General features: G+C 32.8%; 1 protein-coding gene across 2 annotated transcripts in view; it reads right to left on the bottom strand.

The window, feature by feature from the left end:
• Positions 1 to 22,893, bottom strand: part of HGF (hepatocyte growth factor) — an 81,035-nt gene that overhangs the window by 9,452 nt on the left and 48,690 nt on the right. For both annotated transcript variants that reach the window (XM_007467032.1, XM_007467033.1), the window contains exons 8-11: positions 21,416 to 21,590; positions 17,600 to 17,727; positions 8,718 to 8,820; positions 4,706 to 4,839 (exon numbers count right to left, since the gene is read on the bottom strand). In XM_007467032.1, the coding sequence (XP_007467094.1) occupies positions 4,706 to 4,839; positions 8,718 to 8,820; positions 17,600 to 17,727; positions 21,416 to 21,590 (540 nt within the window). The remainder of the gene's footprint in view (positions 1 to 4,705; positions 4,840 to 8,717; positions 8,821 to 17,599; positions 17,728 to 21,415; positions 21,591 to 22,893) is intronic.

Below are 22,893 nucleotides of genomic sequence, written 5' to 3'. Positions count from 1 at the left end.
GGAGCGGCTGGGCCCCTGAGCCATGGCCGCTGAGTCTGCACGTCTGGAGCCTGTGCTCCGCAACGGGAGAGGCCACAGCAGTGAGAGGCCCGCGGCCCGAAAAAAAAAAAAAAAAAAAAAAAAAAAAAAAAAACTTCCTATGTTTCAGAAAACTTTTTTAAGAATTCGAGAAGATAGAAATCAAGGTCACTCATGGAAAAAGAGGGATAGCCAAATATAATTATGCTTTGTTAGTATATTTCAAAGACTGGTTTTTCTAGGTAGTAAGGGGAAAAGTATTAAAAAAAAAAAAAGAACACCAGAAACTGCAAATAAATTATAACTAAAAGTTCATACTTACTTCTTTTTTACAACCTCCCTACTGAGTGGGGTTTAATTGCTGCCAAGAGAAAGGCTTGGAGGATGCTAGGATTTGAAAATACTTAAGTAGTAATGAATGAGGTACAAGACATTTCCTGGAATTTAGTGTGTGACTGTCCAGAATTGATGACATAGAGTTTAGTCAGGCATTATTTAGACCCAGCTGGTTGTTAGTCTCTGGAAGTGCCCTGAGCTCAAATAAACCGGCAGCAAAACAAAAATGGCATATGGATTCCTTTGTAATAGACGCAAATCTGATTTTTATTTATGGGAAATCTTGAGAAAATTAATACATGCTAAAGCGTTTTTATTTATGTCCATTTTCCAGATCTAGATATTTTAAGTGAATAAGCGTAAAGGTGAACATACAAATTTCATCATTTCCCTTTCCCTTTAGTTTATCCTTGGGGATGGTTTTGTCTTAGAGTCAGCTGAGGTCATTGTTTTAGTTCACAGTACAAATTAGGATGGAGGCTGACTGTGGTCATTAAAACATCAAGGATATTGCTTTTTCCACTCATGTTATTTACATAAAAATTCTAAAATAAAAAACTAGATATCTATTCTTTGTATCGTTTGTGGTGAGAAAGACTATACTATTCATTGTATTCTTAATTGCATATCAAGTTTCCTATTTCTAGGCATCAAGTTAATACGTCAACAAAGTATTTCGTTCATTATTGTACCTTACTAAAATATTTAAATTTTTTTAAATGTGTAGATCTTATCATTTCGGGGCTTTAATAATTAAGAGTATATATATAGATTTTCCTCTAAGCCAATATTTCTCACAATTTAGAAGAAGCTGCATTACCACTTAAAATCAGATTTCTAGAGATTCTGGGTTGCTGGTTAGATTATGAATTTTTTGAAAGCATTCTAGTTTCTTCTGCTTTCTAGGCCTTTTCCATTTTACCTTAAAATACTATTTTCACTTCTCCTCTTTTACTTTTCCCTTACGTCTCCACCATAGTACTCAAATCTGAACAACTATATATGATACAAATCTTACTTTATATTGATTCACCTTAAATTTGAAGAAGGAAAACATGTCAATGATATAAGTTTTTCCTATGGAAGTGTAGGAGTGTGTGTGAGTGTGTGTGTATGTGTGTGTGTGTGTGTGTGTGTGTGTGTTTATATGGCCTCAGAACCAAACATGTGCTCTTACTGAAAACATAAAGAAAACTTTCTTTTAATAGATCCTTAAAGTTTCAACTCAAATTCGAAACTTTATGAACAGCACACCCTTTTCCACACTGACATTTGTATTCCCATTCTTATTATATATTTTAATATTAATATGTATGTATTTAAATGACTTTATTTGTGATTATGTATGTAAAATGTCTCCTCTGTACACTGAAAATGATTTGAGTGTAGGAAACCTTGTTTATATTTTCTATACCTAGAATGATATATAGGGCTTTGTACACAATAGGAGCACAATTTAAAATTATTAACAAATGAATAAATAAATACAAACTGAGGTGGAGGTAATTTACCCAAGGCAGTTAAAGTGATAGAACTGAAATCCTTACCCAGGAAATCAGAGTTGAAACTCTAAACCACTATGCTCTCTTAATACTTAAGAATTTTCTAAGATATACTGTGTATACGTATATAGACAAATGTAGACATTTCTACGGTTTTATTTTTGCATCTTGAGAACCTTAAAAATATATGTTAAATATTATTTTGTAAGCATTTTTTTAAAAGGAATACAAACCCTTACATGTTTGTAATACAAATGTGCAGTATGAAAATGATATATAGTCTCTGAAGTTAAATAAATAAGAACTCAAATCTTCTAAAGATAAATTTTATTAGCCTTTCACCAGCAAGAAAACTGGAAATAAATCCTGGCTATAAATATTAGTTAGAAAAATGACAGTGTAAAAATATTTGTTGAAATTAATTAATGTTCAGAATACATTGAAATAAATGAGTTATCTGCAATAGCATTTAATCAAATACTAGCAATACCCTGAAGTCTTTCAATAGCACATTACTTTTAGTTTAAAAATGTTAGTTGAAAATATGCTTTAAAAACTTTAAAGTTATTAGAGTCTTGTCTCAAATTTATAAACCAAATCACAGTTCTCTATGGGAACATTTTACTCTTAACTATATCTACATACTAAAATTAGGCTACTGTGATTTTTAGAAATCTGGAATTCTATAGGGAAAGCAATAGAACTTGTTTTAGAAGCCAGGTCATTGACTTTTATCCTTTTTCCTAGGTCATTGAAGAGTCTATTAGCCTCCATTATTCTTAATTGTAGAAACTTCACAAAGAGGTACCATGACATAAAACTAATACTTAGAAAAAATAACACTTTCACCATTAAAAAAAATTTTTTTGTACGCCAGAGAGGTTGGAAAGGTTGGTCTGTTTGCTTGTTTATTTTAATGTTACAACCAGAAAGACATCTTCTATAAAAGAACATTTTCAGGACCTATGCAAACCCTAATCTGGGATAAGTTAGGAACATTAGGAGAACACTAATTAATTTGAAAGGCTATGATTAAAGCTGATGAAATGAAATATAACAACATGAAATACTATTTCTTTGTGAACATATAAGATATTTACTTACTATTATAGAAAATTTCTTTATTAAAAATAGATTGGGAAGTTCCAAGTTTTAACTATAGATATAACTGATTAACATATTTTAAAAGTTTGCTTTTATGCTAAAATTTCATGAAACGTGACTAGTGTTGCAATTTATGGTGAGAAATTATCTCTTTAATTTGATGTATATTATGGAAAATATAGACTTGTGTTTGTGTTTTATGTTTTAAAGCAAACATCATTTCTTAATCTAATCTCTTTTAAAGTGAGTATTTTTGCTGCTATTTTCAAGGTACTTGCTACTGCCTTGTCTCACATGAAAAACATTCTTAAAACAGGACTCTTATTGAACATATTAAACGATGTCTTTTTTAAACAAGAAGGCAGTTTAACATAGTGTTTAAAGATATCTGCTATAGGGCTTCCCTGGTGGCGCAGCGGTTGAGAGTCCACCTGCTGATGCAGGGGACATGGGTTCATGCCTCGGTCCAGAAAGATCCCACATGCTGCAGAGCGGCTAGACCCGTGAGCCATGGCCACTGAGCCTGCGCGTCCGGAACCTGTGCTCCGCAACGGGAGAGGCCACAACAGTGAGAGGCCCTCGTACCGCAAAAAAAAATTAGATATCTGCTATAAACAGAGCTGTGAGACATGTACTACAGTAAAATGGTCTCTCGCTACTAAGAGAGCTTTTTAAGTCTTTTTCAATCAATCAATAACATATTGAGGATATATTTTCATCTCAATATACATTATTCTCCATTAGCAGTTCTCAGTGGAGGTGATGCTATTGACATCTAGTGGGTAGAGGCCAGAGACACTACCAAATATCTTATAATGCATAGGACAGCCTCCCATAACAAAGGTTTATCCAGCACAAAATGTCAGTCGTGCAGAGGTTGAAAATCCTGATACGTTTCCCCAGACTGACTTCAATACAGGCTTCCCAGTACACAGAGCAGCACAGTATTGAGAGAGTCTTATTACCCAGGTTCCCACTAATATTAGGCATTAGCAATCATCTTCTTATTTGCCAACCTGATAGGTGGAAATGATTTCTTATGCTTTTATCTTTTCATTATAATTATTATATTTTCTTACTATTACGTTTTAATATCTTTTCATTTGTTTATTAAGTTTATTCTTGAAGATTCATCTTCAGTTTTCTCGAATCATCTCATCTTTTTCTTATTGCTATATAGGCACTTTTTACACGAAGTGTGTCAGACATATATTATACATTTTATGTATATCTTTTACTTTATGTGCTAATACTTTTTAAACAAAATCATCTTGGGCTCAGAGAAGTAGATGGAATGTTTTAGGCTTCTTAGTCTTGGCCTAAAAAGCTGAGAAGAAAATGGAAGCACAACTATCTCTGATCTGTTTATGGGCCTGTTAGTGGGCTGGGGACTTTGCTAAGAGCTCTGCTACTTTCAGAGGCTGAACGGTTAGTATTTATTGGTGGGGTGGGGGGTGGAGAGGTCTTTCTAGCCCAGTCAGAACAATGGCCATGTATTACTTCTGAATTCCAAATAGAAATCTTCTGAGGGAGGAAAATCTCTTTTAAAAGGTCAGCAGATTGTCCCCTTGTCTAGAGGAGAGATGAAGTTGTGTGTATGTGTGTTGCTGTCTGGAATGCATCCTTATTTTGGGATCAACTCTTGTCCTCCTATACTATTTCCACTTCTGGTTAAGGTATCATTTTAGAGGGCATGCAGTATATTTAAAATGGTTCACCTGAAAAAGATCACAAAATATACTTACAACGAGAAATAGGGCAGTAATCCCAAGGAATGAGAGGATTCCCTGTGTAACACCAGGGACCATGGGCATCATCATCAGGATTGCGGCAGTAATTCTTATTCAGCTTACTAGCATCTGGTTCCCAGAAGATATGCCTGCATAAACAACAAACTCTGAACATCACAAAATGCACATCTTGTCCAAGAGAAACAAAATGTCACGAAGAAGATATAATCCTAGTGCATAACTTTCATTACAGATACAACACAAGCTACCTGCTGTGAATTTGGGGTTTTTTTTTTTTGAGACTTATTTTGTTGTTGTTCTTGCAGTTTGGAAGGATGTTCTTTAACTCAGGAATAAGGCTGAATAATCAGCATAGATAAAGTGATAAAAGATTTTATGACTTTGCTTCTATTTAATAACTATACTGGCAAGGTAACAATACCCCTGTGCCAAAAAAGGAGCAGATGACAAAGATCTAAGTTAGAAGATGCATAGAAAATGTAAGCTATTGCAAAAGTATTTTTTTCCTGTTTCAGAAGCATGTAAAGAAGCATCACTAGCAACATTACTATGACAACGTACTGGAAGATACACTGAAAACAATAATAATGTGCTAATAAAATTATTAAATTCTAAAATTTCACTGGTCATATAGTTACAAAATATGACTTTTTGACAGATAATTGAGTAACACTTCAGCCTTTCTCATTTTACATCTTAACTAAATTTATTACAAAAGTAAAGCAAAAATACTGTACATTATAAGACCATGCCCACTCATATAACATCAATATTTACATTTACCTCAGTAACATTAATGAAGTCAAATTCCACATGGCCATCCTGACCATGTCATGAAAACTATACATCCTAACTTAATTTTTTTGGATTACTAATTACTACCATGCTTGAACATAATTAATGTGTCATTTTAAAAAATTGGGAAGAGCTTCAACATAGAAACTTGAACTATCTTACTAAACTTGGATTTACTTTTTGGACCAATACGACAGTAGAGACATACAATATTTACTATGTGACAGATTCTATTACAGATGACTTACATATATGCCCTTAGACCAACCTGATGAGACAGGCTCGAAGATTATGCAATTTTGTATTTGACGAAATTGAAATCCACAGAGGACAATTAATTTTTCTAGGGTCACATGGTTTTTAAGCTGTAGAACAAGTGTTTGAACACAGGGCTCTTTCCAGAGTCAGTGTTCAAAACCACCACACAGTATTACCTCTTTACTCAGTCATAGTTTCTTCTTAAACCAAAATGGTACCATGCAACTTAATCATTCATCAATATCCTACAAGTTGGTTCCAAATGACTTTTAACTATTTCCAAAGGCAAACCTAAACTCAGTGAATTGAGTTATAACCATTGCATCCCTGAATAAATATGCGACGTGTTTCCAGTGGTATGCTGGTAAATGTTTAACAACTGGCACTCTGAAGTGTGTATGGGGGGAGAGGGTCTTTATTTGTTGTCCTTGCATATTTCTGTAGTGCAACTGTAACTACTTCCACCATAAAGCTGTCAGACTTCTAATAAGGAATCACTGAAGGCAGAGTTGGTTACAATTGTCTTTCACAAGTCTGTGAAGAGCTAGATCCACCCCACCATATTTCTAAAAATGCTTTTAAAAATATCAGTGTTGAAATCAGCATTAATTTTAAGCATGCCAATTCTTGCTTAAAATTCTTGAATGAATTCCTTTAATGCTTAGGATAAAACTCAAATTTCTTTTTTTTAAAACATTTTTATTGGAGTATAATTGCTTTACAATGGTGTGTTAGTTTCTGCTTTATAACAAAGTGAATCAGTTATACATATACATATATCCCCATATCTCTTCCCTCTTGCATCTCCCTCCCTCCCACCCTCCCTATCCCACCCCTCTAGGTGGTCACAAACCACTGAGCTGATCTCCCTGTGCTATGCGGCTGCTTCCCACTAGCTATCTATTTTATGTCTGGTAGTGTATATATGCCCATGCCACTCTCTCACTTTGTCACAGCTTACCCTTCCCCCTCCCCATATCCTCAAGTACATGGTCTAGTAGGTCTGTGTCTTTATTCCCATCTTAGCCCTAGGTTCTTCATGACCTTTTTTTTTTTTCCTTAGATTCCATATATATGTGTTAGCATACGGTATTTGTTTTTCTCTTTCTGACTTACTTCACTCTGTATGACAGACTCTAGGTCCATCCACCTCACTACAAATAACTCAATTTCGTTTCTTTTTTCTTCAAATTTCTTAACACAGCTTACAGCGTCTGTATGGTTTTGCCACTGGAGAATTTCTTCTCTGTGGACATTAACCAAATTATACTGTTTCAACCTTATTAAAGTTATTTCTGATTTTTATACACTTCCATTTTGGGGCTTTTGGACAAGTTATTTCTTCTGCCTGATGTACTTTTCCTCCTGCACTTCCTTTGACCAACTCCTTCTTATTACGTATGTCCCAACTAACATCCCTTCCTGTAGGAAAACTTCCTGACCATTTAAGTGTGGGTGTCACTTGTTTGCAGCCCCATAACATAAAATATGCTTTTTTCGTGGATTTTCTAATATGACATTGGCATTTGCTGTTTTCTGCCATTCCATACTAGAGTGAGATCCATGATGGCAGAATTCTGCTTATCTTTGAAGTCCTAGAGCTACAGTGTCCAATACAGTAGCTACTAGCCAGAGTAACCGCAAAAAAGCTAGTATGTGGCTCGTCCAAATTGAAAGGTGCTATAATTATAAATATACAACAAATTTTGTAGCTTTAATATAAAAATGTAAAATAGCTCATTAATAATTTTTATGTTGAATACATATTGAAATGAAAAGCTTTAGAAATATTGGATTAAATAAAAACATTATTTTAAAAATTTGCCTTTTTAATTTTACTTCTGTAAGTATGGCTACTGGAAAACTTAAAAAGTACAAGTGCAATTACATATGTCAGTTGCATATTTATATTAGAGAACACTGCTTTATAACTATCACTATTTGTTTGTGAAGTAAATTAGTCGAAAAAATATCATCCACTAGTGAGTAAATTTTGAAAGAGAATAAGAACTTTAAAGCTAAAGTGGAACCAGGAGCAAAATGACTCAACTTCGCTGGATCCTTAAATTCTTATTCACACATACAAAAATATCTTCCATATAGGATTATGATGGTCAAATGAGATAACAACTTACAGAAAGCAACCATGTTGTAGACACTTTATTAAATGACACTACCATTTTTCTTTTAATCCTGCTGTATATATTCCAGGATATTTAATAAAAATCTGTTCTATGTTGCAACTATGTCTCATACGTCTTTTGTAATTTCAAACACACTAGCACTACTGCTGGGGTCAAGTGGAAGATAACTGCTTTTGTTGTGAATATGTCCAATGTCAAAATCTCTAATTCTCTGAAATATATAGATTTTTTCAATTACATATCCAGTTCTTTAATTATAGAAAAATCGTGTGTATCAGAATAAAGCTATACAAGGAAACATGTCTCAATAAGTTTTTAGTAGTTAAGTGGAATTTTAAGGTATGTATATACATGAAGGTGGTCACTTATCAATTTTATAAACTAATATTAATAATTAAATAATTATGAGAATATAATCCTATATTGTACTATTTGAAACACTAGATTTGGCATTTCATTATACAATGTCTTATCCAGTTGTGTAATTGTTTTCTCCGTATGACCATATCATGCTTAAAGGTGGAGCCCAAATGTATGTTAATGTTCTTTTTGTTAATGTTCCCGAGGCACCTGTTACACAGCAGAACACATAGTAAATCCTCAATAAGTATGTACTGCTTTGAATTGTTTATTTAAGTTTGCCACGTAGAGAGAAAATGTTAAATTGAGTTGCACAGAACGATCAATCTAATGTTTTTATTAGCTTACTATAATATATAAATGAATAGAAAGAAATACCAATGTACCTCAATATACCTATCTGCTGTTATCACTACACACAATATATTGAAAGAAAGAAATTTACATACCGATGTAAATCTTCCATGTTCTTGTCCCACATCGAACATGTTAGTCCAGATCGTGTTTTGGATAAATTGCCCATATAGTTTTTGCCATTCCCACGATAACAATCTAAACATAAAATGTATGGAAAGAAGCCTAATGAATACTAGGGAGTATAGGACAAAGACTTCTTTTACAAGCATATGAATTCATGAAAATCAACATAAAAATTAAAACAAAGCACTGAAGTCTGTACAAAGCAAAGACACTTAACTATCTCTCATAAAATATCTTTATTTTTAGTCAGATTTCTTCTTCATTACAATGAAAGTTTATGTATCAAATTACAAATTCAAAAAAAATCAAAGAAAAAATTAAATGAGTGGCTCTTAGGGACACCAAAGAAATGAAAATTTTGTGAGTGACATATATATTTTCCAATATTTTCTACTGAAAAATTTTACTCCACAGGAACGTCACAAGAATGATATAATGAGCACTCTTATACCAGTCACATTTGTTGTGTTTTGATTTTTGTGTTTCGTGAGATTGACATTCTGAGTCATCCAACCCAGCTGTTTCACAAATGCTCTTTAATTTCATTTTGCCTGGTTAGTTTCTCATGAATGAAATCAAGTTAAATACAGAAATATTGCCTAGGTGATATTTTGTCCTTTTTTCAGGATTATTTCATGTGACACATGATGTCAGTTTGTTCAATTATCGTTGATGAGTTTGATAACTTGGTTAAGTGGTATAAAGGAAAAACTTCTCTTCATATATAAGAAAAACAAACAAAAAAATTTTGAGGCCTTTGAGGCTGACTACATCCTATTCCCAAACAAATTTTCACAAAATGGCTTAGGCATACTTTGATTAATTTTGCATGAATGAGTTATTACTCTGCTGGTTTTAAAATAATTTTTTTATTTCCTACTTTTCTTTCTTTCTTGTTATTCTTCTGTAAATGAAAGTTTTTCCTTCTCCTCTTCTCCTTCCATTTAAGTAGTACTACTACTACTAGTAGTAGTAGCAGTGGTAGTAGACTACTAGTAGAAGTAGTAATGTAAATATGGACTCATGGATTCTCTTTTTATTCAGCATGATATATTATCTATTCCTGTTGTTCATTTTGATGCTCAAATTGTTCCATCTTTAGCCAATGGAAGCCATGTTAAAATGGCTCCTGTGTCTTTTATCATTTCCCATGTGGTTTTATTTTTCACTTTTTTTCAACTGAGCAGTTTGCGTTCTATTAAACATTTATAGTAGTGCATAGACTGGATAAGACATTTGGAATTTTAAAAAATAATAAAAAGAAGTTAAGTTCTTTCAAATATGTAAGTTGCAGTTCTACATTTGAAAAGAAACACTATTCCATATTTTGAAATAATCCTTCATATTTTAATAGTAACTATTTAACAATTTTGATTTTTTTTTTTTTTTTTCTTGCGTTATGCGGGCCTCTCACTGTTGTGGCCTCTCCCATTTGCGGAGCACAGGCTCCGGACGCGCAGGCTCAGCGGCCATGGCTCACGGGCCCAGCCGCTCCGCGGCATGTGGGATCTTCCCGAAACGGGGCACGAACCCGCGTCTCCTGCATCGGCAGGCGGACTCTCAAGCACTGCGCCACCAGGGAAGCCCAACAATTCTGATTTTTATATGAATAAAAACTGTAGTTTTAACTATAAAATATTATCTACAAACGTACATTAACATTAAGATTATTCTCTGGTTTAAAGTTGGTAAGCCATAGTATATTATCATTGGTTTTAAATATGCTATATGATTCGAATAAATAATAGGTACAAATTCTAATAAAATTTTTAAATGAATAATAATTTGTCCAGGAGTTAGTTAATTTAGTAAAAAGGAAATATAATAATATATTCAATAGTCATGTTTTGATATCCATAAATTTGAACTTAGATATAAAAACTCAAATAGGATAGGATTTGATACAGATAATATAACAATCATTACCATATACAATAAAATTGTTTTAAGAAAGCATAAATTTGTAAAATCCAATTCTTGTACATATGCAGAATATATCAGTTAAAATATTTTCCTTTGACAGTGCTATTTTTTTCTACATTAGGAAAGGTTAAACCTTTAGCTGTTAGGTAGTAAATTCTTCAGATAATTTCTTACTGAAGAAAGCAAATGTGCAATGTGGTATATTGGTACTGCTCTTTGATACATTTTTGATTTTACACCTGTGTTTTCTGTATTAGAAAAAGAGATCCTCCTTATCACTACCACCATTTTATTTAAATATGAGCTAGGTTTTTATTTTTCTTAGTAAACTTTTTTTTAGAATAGTTTTTGATTTACAGAAAAGTTGTACGTTGGTACAGCATAGTTTCCCCTACTTTTACTATCTTATATTAGTATGATAGATTTCTCACAACTATTTACCATACTGATGCATTATTACTAACTGAAAACTATATTTTGTTTAAATTCTTAGTTTATACCTAGTGTACTTTTTTGTGTCCTAGGATCCCACATGATACCACCTTACATTTAACTGTCATGACTTTTAAGGCTCTTCTAGATGTAACAGTTTTCTCAGACTTTCTTTTTTGATGATCCTGACAGTTTTAAGGAGAACTAGTATTTTGTAAAATGTCCATCAGTTGGGTTTGTCCGATGTTTTCCTCATGATTAGATCTGGGTTATGGGTTTTTGAGAGGAAAACATAAATTTTTAGCACTTATTAATTTGCTGGCATAAGATATTCCAGCTTCACTTTATGTTTTTCTTGCCCCAGGCCTGGAATCTTCAGTTTCACCAAGGAGCCATTGTTTATGTTAGTGATGAAAGGTAAGGAGAAGACGTGGGTTCTATGTGTGCTCATTGCTATTTGGTACCATTGTTTCTAGTCCCTTTCATTTGATAGAGCTGGGAAGTGTGTGCATGTGTGTGTGTGTGTGTGTGTGTGTGTCTTCATAGGTAACTGATCCCTCTAACTCCAGTTTAGCACCAGAGTTCTTCCTTGTCTCCTCTTCATTTGTGTATTTCTTCTCCCATAGTGAGAACCATGATTCTAGGTAACATCAGTATCTTTGCTCATTTTCTGAATTCTCCAATGCACACAAAATAATGTTAAAGCTGCTACATCCTAATACAGCAAAATTACACTTTAAAGTTCAAAAAGGTATTTAAAGTTATCTAACTTTAAATGTATTCCAGTGAGGCTATATATAGTCAGAAAATTGTGTTTAAAAATTATTTGGAATTTTTTTCTAAATTCTGTAGTAATGGTATCTATTTGATATACAGATAGGCACATTTCTGTGCTTTTTCCATCTTTCTTGAGATTACTTTTTGAACATTTAAAACATTATTGAAACATTAATATTGGTTGATAGTCAAAACTATATGAAAGTGTGTATTCAGAGTATTCTCATTTTCCCTCTTGCTTCTGTGTCATATTTCTACCCACTACTACCCACCATTACAAGTAACCAATTTCATTGGTTTCTTGTTTATGGCTCTTGTATTTCTTTTTTTTTTTTTTACTTTTTTGGCAAAGATGTATACACACACACACACACATATACATATGTAATATAAATATATAATTATATGTATATATATTCTATCTATGTATTATTATATTCCATTCTTTATTACTAGTAGTAAATCCCTTTATTTATTACTAATAGAATACCAAATATATATTTTAGTGCTTTGTTTTTTTTTTAATTAATAATATACCTGAAAATCACTTCATATTAGTTCATGAAAAGTTTTATCATTCTTTCTGCAAATTTGCAGTATTCCATTGTGTGATTTCGCCAGAATAGATTTGGGTTGTTTTGCTAGTACAGAAAATGCTGCAATAAAAAACTCGTGCATGTTTTTGCATATTATTGGAGCTGTATATTCAAATAGTGCATTATTGGTCCAAAAGGTGAATGTGTATGTAATTTAATTATTGTAATATTCTGTTCCATAAGGATTTTTATCATTTTGCGCCCCCAAGAGCAAAGCATGAGAGTTCATTTCCCCGTACAGCTTTGCCAAGATAGTGTTGTGAAGCTTTTGAATTTTTGTGAATTTATATGTGAGAAATAAAAGTCTCATATTATGAAAAATCTCAATACTTATATTTTAGTTTTTTTCTTGTTACATGTGAATTTAAGCATAATTTTCATGTATTTAAGGGAATTTTTATATTTTTCTCTAAAGAAATCTTTCTGTTTGTGTATTTTGTCCATTATTTAATTTTTTGGTCCTATACTTTTCACTTTCACAGTTTTTATATATTAAAAATATTTATCTTTATCTGTGATATACATTTTAAGACTTATTTCCAAATTTTTCTTTTGAATTTAAATATGATGGGTTTGTTTATGTTTTTTGCCATGGCAAGTTTTTGATGTAGCTTATTATTTTTTTCTTTTATTGCCTTTAGATTTTAGTGTTAATTAAAAGCATATCGCCACATCTAAGTTATAAAGGCATTTTTCCAAGTTTACTTCTAGTATATATATGGTATACCTTTTTACACTACATCTCTTATCCATTTGGAGTTTATTTTCGGGTATGGCGTAAGGCATGGATTTAATTTTATTATTTTTCCAAACGGTACTTTATTGATCCATTATTATATTTTAAAAGTTTATTTTTACCCAGTGACATATAGTGCCACATTTTAAATATAATCTCAGTAAGTAGTCTGTTTTTGAATTCTGTGTTCTGTCAATTTATTCATGTGCTAGAACTACATTCTTTTAATTATAAACTCTTTAAAAAATATTTTAACATCTGATAGGGTTATTTACCTCTAATCACTCTTCTTTTTCAAGGTTTTTCTTAGTATAGTTACATGTTTATTCTCCTAGGAAAAATTTAGAATGAAGTTTTTGATATCAGAAAATATCACATTAAATTTAAAAATTAGCTTAGGGGGAATTGATGTATTTATGATGTTGAGTTCTCATATCAAGAACAAGGGATGTTTCTCTACATGTTAAAGTATAATATGGGGCTTTCAGTAGTAATTTAAAATTTAATTACATAGATTTGCACAACTTTCCTAAGTTTATTCCTAAGTTTTCCTCAGTTTTGTTTCCTATTATACATGTAGTTTTCTCTTTAATTAGATTTTCAAAACCATATATGAATGCTATTAATATTTGTATATTAATTGTGTATCCTGCTACCTTAGTGATTTTTTTATTATTTGAATTCAGATTTCCAAGTATATTACTATTATATCATTTTAACAAATATCTTTTGCCTTTTTACCCAATCAATAAATATGCCTTCTTATCTTATTTTATAAAATAATATCGACAATGCAATGTTAAAGAGAAATATAATGTTAACTTATATTTACAATATTAAATAGTAAAGGAGATGCTAGACATTCTTTTCTTTTTGACCTTAGTAAGAATACCTCTGATGTTTTCCCATCAAGTAAGTGGTGGTTTTATGACTGAGATTACATCTACATCTATATATCTATATGTATATACTATATATATATATATATATAATATATATATACACACATATATATATATGAGTGGATATATGGGTGTGTGTGTAAGTATGTGTGTGTTCCACAAATTCTTGAGTACTTTTATGAAAAATGCATGAATTTTGTCACAGTGATTTCAAAATCTGTTAAGATTTGTTATATGGTTGTTTTTCTTACATCTAAGATGAATTATATTAATGGGTTTTTAAAACTGAACCATTTTTGTTCTCAGACTAAACTCCACTCAATCATCATGTATTATTTACTTAATTTCTTTATTGAACTGTTCACTCAAATTTCATTTAAGATTTTTCTATTAATATTTACAAATCAGATAAGTCTATAGTTTTCTTCTGTGATACCTTTATCATGTTTAGGTTTCAATATTATAATTCCATCATAAAAATAATCTGGAAATTTTACTGCATTGGTTAAGGTACAGGGCAATTTACGTAGCAGTGAGATCAACTGGTCTATGAATTCATCTAGGCATGATGTGTTTGTGGTGGAATACTTTATTGGTAAATTTCCATGTTTCTTCTCTAGGAATGAGTCTAAGTTTTCTTTCTCTATCAGGGTCAACTCAAATAACTTGAATTTTCCTAGTATATTACCCATTTAACTTTCATTTTCAGTTTTTACATGAGGTTGTATAAAATAATCTCATGTTTTCCTGTTTCACTGGTTATTTATGCCTTCATAATTATTATTTTATATATTTTTCCTCTCTTGAGTCAGTTATCTGGTGGTTGTCTATTTTGTTAATTTTTTCAAAGAATCATCATTTGGCTTTATTCATTACTTCTACTGTTTTCTTTTCTTTACCTTATTAATGTCTTCTTTTATCTTAGTTGTTTTCTTTCATGTGTTGCTTTTGTTTTACTTTTTCCTCCACCTCTTTGAGTGGGAAATTTCATTCCCGTCTTCATTATATATATTATTGATATAAATATTTAAAGCTGTGAATTGTGTTTTGTTTCCTGCCTTATATGTACCTTATATAGTATAATACACTGTGTTTTATCAGTATTTTTAAAGAAATTCTGCAATTTCAGTTTTCTTTTTTTCAACAGAGTTATTTAATATCCAACTGGAAGAGCTTTTATATATATGTTAAATCAGATGTTGCAAGATTTGAGCAAAAGTTTTTAACTCATCAACCTATATGTGGAATTTATATTTCCTGCTATATAGAGAAGGATAAGAGCAACATCCTTTTGTGTGTGTGTGTGTGTGTGTGTGTGTGTGTGTGTGTGCCTGCATGCATACATATCAAATATGTAACAATCCATACTACTAGCTTGGCAGTATTATACAATGACGTAGCTCTCTGTTAAAATTTCACAGCTGTATGTTGAATTGGCTAACAGTGTCTCTTAAGTAGGACTTATTCATTTTCAAATTGCCCAACAGAGCCTAGCACATTGTTGCATATATCAGGTATAATATATTGTTAAAGAAAAGGAATATAATATATTGTTAAAGTATTAATGAAAAAGAAAAAGCATGGAGTAATGGAAAGGTCATTTTAAGGAGAATTTGAGTGACTCACAGTTGTGCTAATTTGAGAGTTCAGGCAAATTATTTAAATTCCCTAAAGCTAATTTCTTCATCTATTAATGTGCAGCTCTATTATATAAGCAATAACATCAGCTTAACTTTCAAAACCCCAAATCCTCATATTCTATTACCTGATCTTTGATAAGTGATATATATGTACATAAAAGCATCTTAATACATATCAGAAGCTTGTAAAACAATTGTTCTCACTTGCCTCTATCACTCAGAAATTATCAGTAATTGTTTAAATGACTAAGGGACAAAGAAGATCCAGCTGGTACCAAACCTTCCTTAATCTTTGGTTTCAGCTTTATTTCCAACTGACCTTTAAAGTCTGCCCAAGAAGAGTGAAATTGATTGAAAAGGGACTCATCTCTTCTTCCCTCTACAACTGTTTTCAGAGTTGTTCACAAAAAATGGCACTGAGAAAAGTCAGGGGATGGAAGAAGTATGTACAGGGCAATAAATCCATGAAATAGAGTTTTAAATTTGGCTTGAACTTTTTAGAATGATTTAGGACTGACCATGGCCATGACCATCATAATTAAATTTATGTGAAAGAATGTGATTATTTAAAAATCATAACTCCTAGTTCATTATATACCAATAAATGCCCAGAGCCCATTATTATTAATTTTTGACAAATGATTTTTTAAACCTATTTCAGTGTGACTTTTCTCAACCACTGCTCCCTGAGACAATTATTTTCAATGGTATCTATGTTTCCAAGCACAATGGTGATTTATCCCAAATCCCACTGTTACATATCATCTCTACTACTAACACCTCAGTCCACATCACTCTCGTCTCTTGCCTAAATTACTGAAGCAATCATTCAGTTGATTCCCCTGTTTGGGCCCTTTGTCAGGAGTTCTGGCTATTTTTCATAATGCGGCCAGAGTCATCCAGTTAAAATTTAAGTCAGACAGATCATTTAGTTCCCGTCTCAGAATCCTACAACAGAGTCTCTCCCCTTTCAGAATAGAAGTGTAAATCCTTCCAGTTTCTACTAGGCCTATGGAATTTTAGCCCAGTTGCTCTCTAACCTTGCTCATTCTGTACCAGCCACAATGATGCCCTGTTTCTTTCTTTTAACTTTTCAAGCACTCTCCCATCTCATGCCATTTTCATTTGCAGTTTCCTCTACCTAGAATGCTCTTTACAAGTATGTGCACGTGGCACATGCTGCTCCCTGACTTATTTCAGGTCCTCCTTAAATGTTACCTTAATATGTAAGATCTTCTAAGACCATTAGAAGATAAAATAGCAACATCCTCCTCCCTCCAACTCTGGGACATTTATCTCTGTAGCACTTACACAAACTAACTTACTATCCCCACCTACATTTTTTTTTTTGCATTACATGGGCCTCTCACTGTTGTGGCCTCTCCCGTTGCGGAGCACAGGCTCCGGACGCACAGGCTCAGCGGCCATGGCTCACAGGCCTAGCGGCTCCGCAGCATGTGGGATCTTCCCGGACCCGGGCACGAACCCAATGTCCCCTGTATCGGCAGGTGGACTCTCAACCACTGCGCCACCAGGGAAGCCCCCCACCTACATTTTAATTTTGCTTATTTTTGTTTGCTGGAGGTTAGTTCAGTGGGGTCAGAGAATTTTGTTTTGTTTACTGGTATATCCACAGTGCTTAAAACTGTCCCTGGCACTAGTATACATTCAAATAAATAAAGGGATATTGAAAAAATTAATATATAAAAGAAGCCCAACTTCAGGCTTGGTGATTTTTTTTGCTAACAGTGCAACAAGAAATAAGTCTTCCGCTATAATGTGTACTCCATTTAGGCATTTCCACTGAATTTAATCATGCCCACACTGCAAGATGTCAGCTATTACCTTGTCCACTTGACACATCACATTTTGGAATTTGGGAGCAGTAGCCAACTCGGATGTTTGGATCAGTGGTAAAACACCACGGTGACTCAGCCCCATCTGGATTTCGGCAATAATTTTCTCTTAGGTCCCTATTGAGAATAAACATGTTAATGTAAATTGCCAGGGTTTCTTACATTGGTGAAGTCAGTGTTATTACATTTCTAGAATCCTAGAATGTATGCATTCTATAAATAGAGCCCTACATTTTAGATTTAGGATAGTTATAACAGTTTAGAATTCAGTATATACAACTGACACTGCCCACATTACTGAAATAAAATGCTGTCAGATGTCAGAATTCTTTGTCTTCCACAGACCTGGAGTTTCACACAAACACTACTGCTTCGTGAAAGAGAGAAATAGTCCCACTTCATTCTTCTCACTCATTTTCAAGACATGGACTCTCAACTGTTACAATTTTTAAAAACTGGTCTGTTATTACTTTTTCATGAACTGTATATAATGTAGAAACACATTCTCTTTACAGAAGAAAGGCTATTATAATTAGTAGTCTTTAATTTCTCTTGTTTAAAAATGAAGTTCCACCTATTCAAACATTTGCCACAAACCACATGACAGATATTTCTTCTTTAAATTCTGTATTTCTTTGATTTATTTAATTCACTACATAGATTTCTTTTAATTCCAACGTAGTTCTTTCTTGATTTAGAGATTACAACATGCAATTTTATATTTCTGTAAAATTAAATCCTAATTAAAATATAGATAACCTAACTAGAGAAAAAGTTGTCAATGTAATACATGTACTTCCTTTATTTTACCAATGATATAGTTAGACATTTAGAGTTCACAATAAGGAAAAAGTCTAAACTAATATTATCTGTATGTAAAAGGATTTTACCTTAATGCAAGGTTCATGTTAAATAAAATGTGGAATTTATGATTTGCTCTCCTGATAATGCTCTCTAATTTGAAGAAAGCATGTACTTTCTTTTTGTAAATCCCTGCTAATAATTTAACAAAATTAATATTCAGTCTATTGGAAGGTACATTATTTATTTCATTTAGGCCCAATTAAAAATATTACACTTTTATTTGTATCCAAATTGACCATTAGAAACTGAAAAGTTTTTAAAGAAGAAGCTTGAGTTTGGTTATAAAATCAACAGGTAATAGTTTATCTAGCCAAAATAGGTCCTGACACAACTGTTATTTAAGGTTGTAAGAACAGTACAATAGCTAAGGCCATTGTATAGCAAATATTCTTATTTATAACCTATATTCAAGCCTCTTATAAAATTATTAACTGGAAAGATAAAGAAAATCTTTCTTCTAACCAATTTATACTCATGTTTAAAAAAACTGTCAGTACAAAATACTTGCATTGAATTTTACATAAAGTGTACACAAATTTGCAATTTTAGATGAATAATTGCTTAGTTAAATAATTTCGAGTTGTTAATTTAAGGCAAGATAATTAAACAGAGATCTGAGGCTATCAAAAATCTTGGTTTAGGCCCGCTTTTATAATCTATATCTAGAAGCACCTCATTAATCTAAATTAAGCAAGAATGAGAGTCAAGGTTTGCTCAAATATTTTTTCTAAGTTCTTTCCCTTCACTTGAAGAAAGAAGTGTTTACAATTATTAAAGCGCATTAATGATTATACGATTCATGTACATTCACCACAGGCAGTATTGTTCAGTTATAGTGCTTTTGTTTTGTTTTGTTTTGTTTTGATTGGAGTAAAATTGCTTTAGAATGTTGTGTTAGTTTCTGCTGTATAATGAAGTGAATCAGCTATATGTATAACTATATCCCCTCCCCCTTGGACCTCCCTCCCTCCCTTTCTCCCCCCACGTCTAGTTCATCACAGAGCACCGAGCTGAGCTCCCTGTGCTATACAGCAGATTCCCACTAGCTATTTGACACATGATAGTGTATTTATGTCAAACCTAATCTCCCAGTTTGTCCCACCCTCCCCTTCCCACCCCGTGTTCACATGTCCGTTCTCTACATCTACGTCTCTATTCCTGCCCTACAAATAGTGTTTTAAAGATCGTCATTTGTAAAGAGTCTCAGTTTTGGGGCCTATCGTGTTTAGTACAACCAGAGATACCCGACCAGTATTCCATTCTCTGCTAGCCCACAAACAGTAAATGCATCAATACTCTGAGTAAAATGTTGAGTTAGATTTTATCAGTTTTATAACACAGCTCACTTTTTGGTTTTCTGACATTTATGTTTGGTTACCTTGACCAAATAACCAATTAAGACAGAACGGCTTAAATTCTGATAACATGTAACAGCTAAACTTTTGATCATTTTTAATTGTGAAATGTGTGGATTCAATTTCTATAATTATTATCTTTTTTCTTACAGATGAGGTTCATTTGGGTACTTACACATACACAATCTCTAACTTGAGTATTATCAGTCATTAGACGTTGACAAAAAGTGTGCATGGCGCTGACACTGTCTCCTTTGTCTCCCTTAACTATTCGTTTCTTATTTTCTTTTCTCTCTCTACTTTTATGTTTATTTCTGAGGTATGAAACACATGGGTCAAAAATAGAGAGTGGGGGACTTCCCTGGTGGCACAGTGGTTGAGAGTCTGCCTGCCGACGCTAGGGGACACGGGTTCGTGCCCCGGTCCGGGAAGATCCCACATGCCGCGGTGCGGCTGGGCCCGTGAGCCATGGCCGCTGAGCCTGCGCGTCCGGAGCCTGTGCTCCGCAACGGGAGAGGCCACAACAGTGAGAGGCCCGCGTACCGCCAAAAAAAAAAAAAAAATAGAGAGTGAATTTCTGTGAAGAAAATAAACCCCAAAGTGGCAACTATAAATTTGTTATTATAAAATAATTTAAAAAACATAACAGATGAATATTTACTGTCTAAGCAAAGAACTCTAAATTGGCTTTTAAAATCTAAAAATAAAATTAAAAACTATAGACTATATCCCCTCTCCAGTGGATGGGCCAACTAATGTTCATAGTTCTCCATCTTGAAATGTTAAGCTCTCTTATTAAAAGCCAGTTACATAAAGGCAATATATGTTATTTATAGGTGCTATTTCAGCAAAGCCACTATGAATGACACGTGTGTTATAAATTTTAAAAGCAATCATTTTATGTTCCTAATAACAAGGTGGGCAATTTAAAAACACATGGCACTGTGGCTGTCTGTCTAACAAAAGTCAAGTGGTGAAGAAAAGCAGCCGTGGAGAAGAACATAACAGCTATGTAATTGATATTCAAGGGCAGTTTCTTCGGCTTGGTTCCTCTAAACAGCTGTTTTATTTCCCCACTTTTTAAAGAAAATTTAGAAACAATAAAAATCACTCATTCAAAATTTTAAAAGTAATTTTTTTCAAGGCTGAAAACTCATCGGTTTACAATGTTGATTGAAGTCAAGGTGTGCCTTGTAATCTCCCCCAAATTTAATACGAAAATTTAAGAAGGCAATAATTTGAAACTTGCCTGGTTATCATTACCACTAATTGGTTTATTAAATAGACCTGCAAGAGCAAAGCTGTGATCAGAAACCTAGGGGTGTGTCTCCCATAGCATGGATGGTACATCAGCCATCTGATTCAGAATCACCAAGAGTGCTTGTTAAAATGTATTATTTCAAGTCCAAATTTCAGACCTGAGCAACCAAAGTCTCTGGGTGGATGTATCTGCCTTTTCATTGCTGAATTTTCCCTAGGCACACTAAAGTTTAAGGATCACTAACACAGAAATTAGTAAAAAGCAACCACTCTGCCTCATTTGCCCCCAGGGCCTACTGAAATTTATATTTCTCTAATTTACTCACTTGCACTTGAAATTTTCAGGAGTTATGTCATGCTGGTGAGGATACTGGGAATCCCAACGCTGACAGGGAATTCCATTCCAAATGGTATTGATGATGCCCCGGTAACCTTCTCCTTGACCTTGAATGCATTCAGTTGTTTCCATAGGGACATCCGTGTCATTCATAGTACTGTGAGCTATTGGTAAAAAGAAATATAAATTTAAATAAAATATTTCAATCTGTCATCTACTACTTAGAGTTCACTTGCATTTTATTAGCAGGGTTTTCTGTCACATAATTTTTATAATAATTGAATGGAATAAAAAATTCAATTTATTATTACTACTGTCTCATTCAAACGAAAGGAGGAATTAACATGGTGGACTCAACCATGGAATTTCTCTGCTTATAAAAAGAACATTCTGGCTTGACTTTATCTAGACCTGTTTTAAAAAGCATTATTTAATAATATTTAAATTTCCTAGATCTATCTACTCATTATTAACAATAGGTGTAAAATCTCTATTTATTAATGCTTAAGTATTGCATATATGTTTTTTAAAAATCACTTTTCTTACTTTTGAAATTGGAAAACATCTACGAATAATATAATGACCAAGTAGGGAAATTTTAGCACTGTGCCGTAAGTTTGGCCATTAAAAAAGTACAAAAAAGAAAATTAATGCTAGTCTAGAGAACAGAGTTATTTTTTAAAAATCAGTTTGTCACTATTACTATCTCCATTCCAGTTCTTTTCATTCAAACACTAAATTAGTTTATTCTTGAAAAATTCTTTAAAGGCATTTTACTTCCATATGTCACTATAACTTATACATGCCAAATATACAGTATTTCTGAAATGACTATACAATTACTCCTAAAATTAGTTTATTTAAATATTTTAAAAGTTGGTAATGGTATTAACCGTGGTTTTCCTCTAAAATAATAAATATATTCTAAGCTGATATGTTACATTTTTCTTCTTAATCAACTTATTGGCATTTAAGAAATATTACTTGCTTCTAGGCAGATTTATTTGTTGCCTTTTTCCTAGTCCAACTGCAGTGCTTTACCATACTTCATGAAGATCCTGAAAATCTCAGTAAGAAAATTTTTAAAGTACAAAATTAAATTTACCACAACTTGAACTCCATCTTTCATCTTAAGGTTTACTCACTTGCATAAAATATAACTCAAAACATTCTGGAGCAACAGAAATTCATATACCTTCTCAAAACATTCATGAAAATGTTTGTTTCCATGTAAACTCCCCAATTACCTTTATAACCTAAATGGTTACTCAAGGTGCCTCTGCATAAAACTCAAGCTGACACCCTCTAAGATAGTTTAAGAAGTGAATAAATGTCTTTGATTCATCCATTCTGGAATTCGGTGCATCATTTCTCCAAAGGAGAGGTTAGAATTAGACATGCCTTCAGAGGCTAGGGATGTCTATAGTATTGTTCCATATTTAATGGTGTAAATTCTTTTAAAGTGGC

Source organism: Lipotes vexillifer, unplaced genomic scaffold (genome assembly GCF_000442215.2).
Source record: "Lipotes vexillifer unplaced genomic scaffold, Lipotes_vexillifer_v1.1 scaffold247, whole genome shotgun sequence".
NCBI lineage: Eukaryota > Metazoa > Chordata > Mammalia > Artiodactyla > Lipotidae > Lipotes > Lipotes vexillifer.
Note: the sequence above shows the minus strand (reverse complement) of the source record. Positions and strands in the feature narration are given on the sequence as shown.